Source organism: Abramis brama (assembly GCF_963993115.1).
Source record: "Abramis brama genome assembly, chromosome: 21".
Lineage (NCBI taxonomy): Eukaryota > Metazoa > Chordata > Actinopteri > Cypriniformes > Leuciscidae > Abramis > Abramis brama.
In genome coordinates, this window is record NC_139983.1 from 5,560,436 (window position 1) to 5,569,947 (window position 9,512).

The 9,512-nt window shown below is 39.4% G+C and overlaps 1 protein-coding gene across 2 annotated transcripts in view; it reads right to left on the bottom strand.

Annotated features, from left to right (window-relative positions):
* vps39 (VPS39 subunit of HOPS complex) overlaps positions 1–4,490 on the bottom strand; it is a 28,596-nt gene extending 24,106 nt beyond the window's left edge. The window contains exons 1-5 of one of the 2 annotated variants that reach the window (XM_084096026.1): positions 3,911–4,490; positions 3,066–3,131; positions 2,908–2,972; positions 2,468–2,510; positions 2,193–2,287 (exon numbers count right to left, since the gene is read on the bottom strand). In XM_084096026.1, the coding sequence (XP_083952152.1) occupies positions 2,193–2,287; positions 2,468–2,510; positions 2,908–2,972; positions 3,066–3,131; positions 3,911–3,983 (342 nt within the window). In that variant the 5' untranslated portion in view covers positions 3,984–4,490. The remainder of the gene's footprint in view (positions 1–2,192; positions 2,288–2,467; positions 2,511–2,907; positions 2,973–3,065; positions 3,132–3,910) is intronic. The other variant, XM_084096027.1, reaches the window with a different exon arrangement.
* Between the last annotated feature and the right edge of the window lie 5,022 nt (positions 4,491–9,512).

A 9,512-nucleotide genomic window follows, 5' to 3' on the forward strand; every position in this document is an offset into this window, starting at 1 on the left:
TTTTAAAAATGTAAGGCTTTTTTTGAGACCTGCACAAATATAATTATTACCATTTGAGCCGGGTACAACAATGTCTGTCTACAGTAACATACTAAACCACAGGATGACTGTAAAAAACACAATTTAAACAACTTTACAGTTCAAATTTGGGATGCATCTATAGGATTTCTTTTGGCCGATACCGATACCCATTTTAACAATCGATAAATAACATCAGTTGTTATTTGTTTTGTCACTTGCTCACTTATTTGAACTTTTGCCATTAAAATAGATCCTGTTTTAAATGAGCAAAGTTCAAAAACACATGTATTATGGTTATTGCTGCATCATCACATCCTTTTTATTGAACATGGATTGGATCCATTTAACCTTCAACAGTCCAACATTATAAGAGAGGCACAAACTAAGAAAATACAAATAAAAAATACAAATAAGACAACATGGCAAACTACAGTTATTCTTTTGCTATCAAATATGTCTTATTAACAACATTAACTATTGTACCCAGAGAAAAACTATCACATTATGCCTTATCAAGATTCCTGTTTTTCTATCCCCAAAATTAAAGAACCTCTTGAAATTATAATTAAGACTTTTCTAATACCAGTGAAGATATTTAAAACTTTTGAAGGACCCGCGGGGACCCTGAGAATTTGGACCCCTTAGGCACACTTAAAAGTGTATGAATATAATTTCATAACAAAATATCAAAGTCATCTTTTTTTCACAGAATCATTTTTTTTCTTTTGCAATGACTTTAAAGCAACTGTGGCTGTGATTTTTAGAAGATATATGTAGTCAGTTCTCCTCAAGTTCAGTCCTCGCAGAGTAACCACTCGCATAATTTATTACGTTAAAGGGATACTTCACCGATTAGCATTAAAGGGTTAGTTCACCCAAAAATGAAAATTCTGTCAGTAATTACTCACCCTCATGTTGTTCCAACCGCGTAAGACCTTCGTTCATCTTCGGAACATAAATTAAGATATTTTTGATGAAATCTGAGTGCTGGATCACTTCTCCATAGGCTGCTAGGTGACCGAAACTTGCTGGCCCAGAAAAGTTATTAAAGAGATCGTTAATATAGTCCAAGTGACTACAGTGGCTCAATCTTAAGTATATCAAGCGACGAGAATACTTTTTGTGCGCAAAAACAAACAAAAATAACGACTTTATTCCACTATTCATTTCCTTCTCTCTGGGCCTCTAGTTGGTTCACGTAGTGTTTTTGCGCTGCGCGTCTGTGTTACACATCACCACGTAGGCTCACAATTGGCCGACGCTGGTCATGTGTGTGATGCGTGTTGACGTATAACACAGACGCGCTGCGCAAAAACACTACGAGGCCCAGAGAGAAGGAAATGAATAGTGATGAATCTCTTTAATAACTTTTCTGGGCCAGCAAGTTTCGGTCACCTAGCAGCCTATGGACAAGTGGTTTTCTGGTCCAGCACTCAGATTTCATCAAAAATATCTTAATTTATGTTCCGAAGATGAACGAAGGTCTTACGCGGTTGGAACAACATGGGGGTGAGTAATTACTGACAGAATTTTCATTTTTGGGTGAACTATCCCTTTAAGGTTTGTATCAGTAGAAACCCGGTAGTATTTTGGAGTGACCGTGCTTCCCTCCCTCATGTCCCCCTGAGACGAGAGATTTCTGTATTGTGCGTCTGGAAAAAAAACTCAGATGACGCAAAAATCGTCATTTAGCATCATGATCATCAGAGGCTTTTCTGTCCAGAGGCGAGAGACTCCAGCCAGTAGGAGGAGCTCGTCCCGCATGTCTTCAACCCGCCCATAGGGGGATCTCACCATAAAACGCCGTCTTTTCAGTTTCCAGTCGACTAGTAGCCTAGCTGTATCATTTCTCCCGACACTGCCCTCTCTAACCGGTAGGCGTGGCTTGGGAGTGTCCTCGTATGGCAGTGAAGCAAGTGCATTCTGGGAGTTGTTGTCTTTTGTCCACATGAGCCAAAAATACATATTCTGTCTTTTCTCAGTCTAGAAGGCACCAACTTCTAAAATAATTTCACATTTCTAATACATAAATGACCCAATTTAAATACACATTCTTTCCAGCGGTGAAATATCCCTTTAAATATCAACATCAACATTTCACAAACACATTTTGGGACCACTGTACTGTATGCATGAAAACATCAACCGGCCAGAGGACTTCTTTAGCCTACCTGCAGGTCGCAGGCAAACAGTGTGGCTCCTCTGGCTTTGGACACCACAGTTATCTGCTGGAACGTCAGCAAGTCATGAACGTGGATGTTATTTTCTGAAATACAAGAGGGCAATGGCACTGCTGACACCAAAACTACAGTACACCACATCAGTGTTAGTCTATGAAACAAGTTTGCAAGTTGAACTCAAGTATGCAAACAACAAAGAAAGTACATATGAGTATGACACATCATATGACAAAGACTTCACAGTTCTGTGGGGAAGAAATACTCACCCAAAAGACTAACCAAAATCTTGTACTGCGAAACCACAAACAACTGAAAGAGGATTATAGAAAGAGGAATTGACAGATTATAAGAGATGCCCAGAAGTAAATTCATTTCTTTAGACATTGTTAACCACTGTCAATTTGTCATTATTTTCTCACCATCATGCAGCAAATTTTTCTATTTTAAAAAAAGAGAATTTTTGAAGAATCTTCATGCAGGTTATAAAAATCACAGTTTAAAGTGATAACAGATGTCAAACTCCACAAAGGACCAAAGAACACCATAAAAATGGCCCATGTTCTACATCTTTTAAAGTCGTACGATAGCTTAGTGTGAGAAGCAGATCACAGATTAAGTACTATTCATCGATAACATGACAGTGCGTAAATAATGACGACATTTAGGTGAATTAATCGTTTAATGGATGGACTGTATCGGTTCATACCTGCTGAATCTTCTTTGAGAAGTTCTTATTGGATTTCTCTAATGTAACTTCAAACCGGTTTGTACCTGTAATGAAATATATTATCAATGAAACTAAAAGTAAATCCAACAAATAATCAATGCAGAATATATGCACAGCTGCAAACAAAAACTATCCACCTGCATCTTTCTTGATCCTGTACTGAAGGAGATGACCCGGTTTGGTCCCGACAAGGAGCCAATCATCTGCAATCACAGTATCATTATCACACTGAATGACATGGCAAAGATCTGCAAATGAGTTCATGGAAGTAATTCTGTAGTATAATCCAGAATTAAGAGGCTCAGTCCATCTCAAGTGGTCTAAAAACTGTAATGTTTCTTGGACATCAATGGTGTGTTGACCAGCTCATCAGGTTCTGGAACAAAACTGGGTCTCGGGCTGTGCAACGATTAATCGCATCCAAAATAAAAGTTTGTGTTTACATAATATATGTGTGTGTACTGTGTATAATCATTTTGTATAAATAAATACACACACATGCATGTACAGTATATTTAAGAAAATTTTGTTTTTTTTATATATAAAATATTTATAAAATAAGCACACACACACATATTATGTAAACACAAACTTTTATTTTGGATGCGATTAATCGTTGCACAGCCCTACAACTATTCCACTATTTGATCAACAAACATTCAACTATTCGATCCATATTGCTCAAAAATCTGTCTGGGAAGAAATACTAACGCGTTGTCTATGTAGACAGCTAAAAAGATGTTGAGACACAGCCAGAGGAAACAGCTTTCTGGCGATTTGAACAACTATAACAACTCATTATCATTATATACTCATTCGTCTTTAATCGACGAATACAAATATGTTATCAATGATACTCCACATGCGAGTTAAAAGTGTACTGTATAAGGAAATGGGAATGAGGGGAATGAGGAAAAAGGGAAGCAGAACTCGCTTTAGATAAAGACGTCTGCTAAATGACTAAATGTACATGTAAACTCACCCCAGGCCGCCAGACAGTCAATCTGGAGCGGTAATTTCTCCAGAATAGGAACCGGTTCAAATGCGTCATGCATACTGGAGCTCTTATGTACTTAACCAAAAATGGTAGAACAAAAAAATCAAACGCCCGAGCACTGTATAATCTGATGGCAGCTGACAGGACAATAGTAAACAAACTAAATATGGCAAATCCTCTACTACTACACAGTAGACATAGATCGTTAACTTATTTGTTAACCATCTCGCCTCTTGTCAGATGTCCCACTCCATCCTTCTTGAGTCCTGTGTCGGTCCAATGTTTAACAAAAAATAACACTGAAACTCCTTTGTTTTTGTTGTGTTGTTAAAGTGTCATGAGCATATTGCTAGTTAGCTTCCATATTTGCCCTTTAAACTCGCTAAAACACAGATGCTGAAATTAAAAATGTGTTTCATCCCATTGTTCTGCGAGACGCGGTGGTTTATTCCCGTTTTAACCGTTTAATTGTCCGTTAATCTGAGTTTTAGCTGACAGGTTTCAGTGTTTGACAGCTAGCACCGAGCCTGTGCTGATGCTGCGGGAACTTCCTGGAACTGTGACTAACACGTGACTGTGAGAGCTCGTGAGTGTTATATTAAAAACATCACACATAAAGCGCGTGCACTCTGCTGCCACAGATGATTGACATTCCACACATAAATCCTTTACACAGTTGAATTATATTGTGTATTGCCTTAAAGGAACTGTAATGTAATTATGCTTATGTATGAATATTTTTATTCATACATATTAATATTAATATTACATATTAATATTAAAATAATAATTTTAATACACATTTTATATATTCAGTTTCAGGACAATTTTGGCGTTCACACAACGAGTCAGTGTGTTTGTGACGAACATGTGATTCTCAAACTATCCTGTTCTCAGCAGCTTGCATACAGTATATCCACAAATGTATAGATGCATCCAAATATGCATGATTTCATTATACAGTGAAAAAAAACACACACAAAAAAACACACACACATGAAAAGTAATCTTTAATCAAAATAACTTCTCTTTGATGACGTGTATACTGGCAGGAGGGCGGGACAACCTGTCTCAGCTGGGATCAATAGCCATGGACAAAAACAAGTCCCGCCCTACCTTTTTTTTTTTTTCTTGCCATTTTTGGTGATTCTTACATATTTTGTTCATTATGATAATCTTCACAAATGAACACAAGTTTTATTAATACAATTTGAAGCCTAAATACAATCAACAGAAGTAAAAAGATAAGCAAACTACACTACGGTCACATGATTTCATATCTTAAACTTGTGTTCACCGCAGACCTTATTTCAGGCATTGAACCAAAAACCTATTTAAAACAAACTAATTTTGGGGGTTGGGCCTACAAAAATAATTGTTCATTGCTCAAAGCTTTTCAACACTGTGTACATTATGGCCATCTGGTGGTCAAAAAGAGGAATAGGACCTACTGCATCAAACTCTTACTTTCTTAAAGAGTATTTTTGTCTTAATTTCAAGTTAAAATAGCTAACAATATAGAAAACAAGTCAAGTCAAGTCACCTTTTTTTATATAACGCTTAATACAATACTGATTGCTTCAAAGAATCTTTGCAGTGATAACTGCAAAATATACAGTAGATTCAATGAAGCAAACAGAATTCAGCTCTGCTGTAAAGCAGCTCTAAAAAGATAATAGTGAACAGTCATTATTATTCGGTTGAAATCAGTCCAGTGTTGATTTTGGTACAATAACTGTGTAAACATCATCAATTATATAATGAGTTAAATTCCGCTATAAAGCTACTCTGCAGAAAACAGTGATTCATCCAGCGAAGTTCAGTTCTCATCCAATAGTGTCAGTGCAGTCAAATCAGTAATATAGTCTGTGTGGAGGACCTGATCTGGTTCTTGTGGTCTTTTTTGAGGATCAGTGCCATTGGCTGTCGTGTCGATGAGGTCTTCACAGGGGAGAGACACAATCTCTGCTGACACTTCAGGGCTGCGTTGTGGTCGTGTCCAGGTGCAGGTCTACCATCTGATCTGGATCCGGCTCTGATCCGGCTGACTACATCATACGTTGTGGTCGTGTTTAGGCACAGATCCAACATCTGATCTGGATCCGGCTCGGATCCGGCTGACTACATCATGCGTTGTGGTCGTGTCTAGGCACAGATCCAACATCTGATCTGGATCCGGCTCGGATCCGGCTGACTACATCATGTGTTGTGGTCGTGTCTAGGCACAGATCCAACATCTGATCTGGATCCGGCTGACTACATCATGTGTTGTGGTCGTGTCTAGGCGCAGATCCACCATCTGATCTGGATACGGTTTGGAAACGGCTGACTACATCATGCCTTGTTGTGGTCGTGTCTAGGCGGTAGGCGCAGATCCAACATCTGATCTGGATCCGGCTCGGATCCGGCTGACTACATCATGCCTTGTTGTGGTCGTGTCTAGGCACAGATCCACCATCTGATCTGGATACGGCTCGGAAACGGCTGACTACATCATGCGTTGTGGTCGTGTCTAGGCACAGATCCAACATCTGATCTGGATCCGGCTCGGATCCGGCTGACTACATCATGCGTTGTGGTCGTGTCTAGGCGCAGATCCACCATCTGATCTGGATACGGCTCGGAAACGGCTGACTACATCATACGTTGTGGTCGTGTCTAGGCGCAGATCCACCATCTGATCTGGATACCGTTTGGAAATGGCTGACTACATCATGCCTTGTTGTGGTCGTGTCTAGGCGCAGATCCACCATCTGATCTGGATACGGCTCGGATCCGGCTGACTACATCATGCGTTGTGGTCGTGTCTAGGCACAGATCCAACATCTGATCTGGATACGGCTCGGATCCGGCTGACTACATCATGCGTTGTGGTCGTGTCTAGGCGCAGGTCCTTCATCTGATCTGGATCCGGCTCGGATCCGGCTGACTACATCATGCGTTGTGGTCGTGTCTAGGCACAGATCCTCCATCTCATCTGGATTCGGCCCGGATCCGGCTGACTATATCATGCCTTGTTGTGGTCGTGTCTAAGCACAGGTACAAATACATTGGGGCCCCTATCATACACCCGGTGCAACGCGACGCAAGTGTTTTTTGCTAGTTTCAGCCTGACGCAGTTATCATTTTCACGTCCCACGTTGTTTAAATAGCAAATGCCCATCTGTGCGCACATGGGCTGCTAGTCTGACAACGAGGTGTGTTCAGGTGCATTGTTGTCGCGTTGCTATTTTGAGGCAACAGAAATAGACTGAGACATTGACCAACTGAAACCTGGTCTAAAGTCAATGGCGCAATATTTTTTTTTGTTATTTAAAGAGCGTGGTAGTAATGTGCGCCTATAGGCGGGTCCACAACGTGCATACACTCTGCTTATTACACATAGGGACGCGCAGCAGAACACAAACATGCCAAATATTAAAAATAAAAGGATTACAATGTAAAAGACTATAACGAGGAGCTAAACCATTTAGTGATTTGTAAGTAATTAGCAAGATTTTAAAATGTATGCAATGTTTCATAGGGAGCCAATCTGTACGTATCCTAATAACAATGATGAATTAATAATATTAAGAAGAGGATCTATGACTTATGACTTTCAGTAGCTTAGTTGGTAAAGGGTCTAACATACATGTTGTTGAGTTTGATGATTTTGAAGGTTAGACCATTCTTCATCTCCTATAGCAAAGAATCAATACAATTTTTCCTCAGGGGGTTTATAGCATGACGTCTGATGCGATACTGTAGTAGTCGGTTGCATGGTTATAATTTTCTCCCTAATATTATCAATCTTGCAAGTATAGAAGTTGATAAAAATCATTACACTATTATTTCTCAGTCATTTAATCACTGTATCAAATAAATACCTAGGATTGTGTTTGTTCTCTTCTAAGAGAGTTGAAAAGTAAGCAGATCAAGCAGTTTTAAGGCCTTTTGGTATGCAGTAACACTGTCCTTCCATGAAATGCGAAATACCTCTAGTTTTGTTTTCTAGCTGGACTCCATTTTTCAGGCTGCTCTCTTGAGGGCCCGAGCTTGTTATACACCGGCGTCAAACTATTTTCCTTAATTTTTTTTAAAGAGGTGGTATAATGCCCTTTTCACAAGATATAAAATAAGTCTTTGATGTCCCCAGAGTGTGTATGTGAAGTTTCAGCTCAAAATACCCAACAGATATTTGTATATACTGTAGCATGTTAAAATTGTCACTTTTTGAGGGTGAGCAAAAACGCACCATTTTGTGTCTGTACCTTTAAATGCAAATGAGCTGCTGCTCCCGGCACAGTGGGCGGAGCTTCAACAGCTTGTCTCCTTTTACCTCACACAGACATGCACTGAACATTTCATAAACTTTTAGCATTTTATGTTCAAACCGGAGTCAGAATGATGGAGAGACTCAAGAAGAAGTGACAACATGTAGAAGCAACAGGACATTTCTGATGAATTAGTTAGTTGATGAATTTATCTAGCTTAATATGTAGTTATCTTCTAGTCATTGATTAGCATATTCTGTCTTGATAATCTATAAATCGTGTTACGGGGGCGGGGTTTATGTAAATTCTAGGGTTGGTGAGGTCACTAACCCTGGAGGAATGTCATGTAGTCCCAACCAGCCATTTGTTGTAGTCTTTAAAAAGCAATTTCTTTAAAAGAAAATATCTTCCTTTGCTTTGAACTTTGAGCATTGCAACTTTGCAGATGTTGCTTATGCTCAAACAGCAACATTATACACTAACTAAAGCTAGAAAAGTGAAATCATAATCAACCACCCCTTTACGCGCAAAGGAGCAACCGTGTCTAAAGTGCTGGAAAAGAATGAGTCTATAGTTTCTGTTGCTACATCGAGTTCTTAAACGATCTGGTATGCCCTGCTGCGGGGGCTCTATGTACAGGGATCTCTAAACTAGTCGCATCCAAAGTCGTATCTAGAGCCCTTGCATTCTTTCTATCCTCGATTAAAGTTTGGATGCGTGTCTCTCATTCTGAAATCTTCTCTGTCAGCCTAACTATTTCCCTGCATTTATCACATGTGAAACCCTCACTGGCGTGGCAGGCAGTCCAACTGACAATGACAGGAGAAAGTGCAATGGCTCACTATGTTTGTTTACTGATTCCGACTTGTTGTTTGATGGACTCAAAAAAAGAAGCACGAGAGAGAAAAAAGACGGTAAGCCGAAAGATAAGTTAACAGGCTAGCCAGATGCTAATGCGTTATGCTAGCGATAACGAAGCTAGTCAAGAAATAATTAAAATTAATTAAAAAGTATTTTTGTGAAGGCCTGTAATACCTCAAGGCTTTTCAAACTTTTTTTTTTTTTACTTTCTTTGTCAAGCCAACATTAAAGGTACACTTTGATACACTTTTCTTTACTAGTTATAATTACTGTAAAATGGACAAAAAGTGTTTAGTGGTAATTAATGTGATCCTGCAAAGCAACAGGATAGTTGCTGCTCTCAGCTGAATCCATAAGGACAAATTCTACATTTGTTCAGAGCTCGTGTCTTGTCACAGCAGTTCCTGGACTGCATGTGGGTGGAGTAACATGTCTGAGCGTTCTCTGATGTGAGGAAAGGAGGGCTCAGCTGT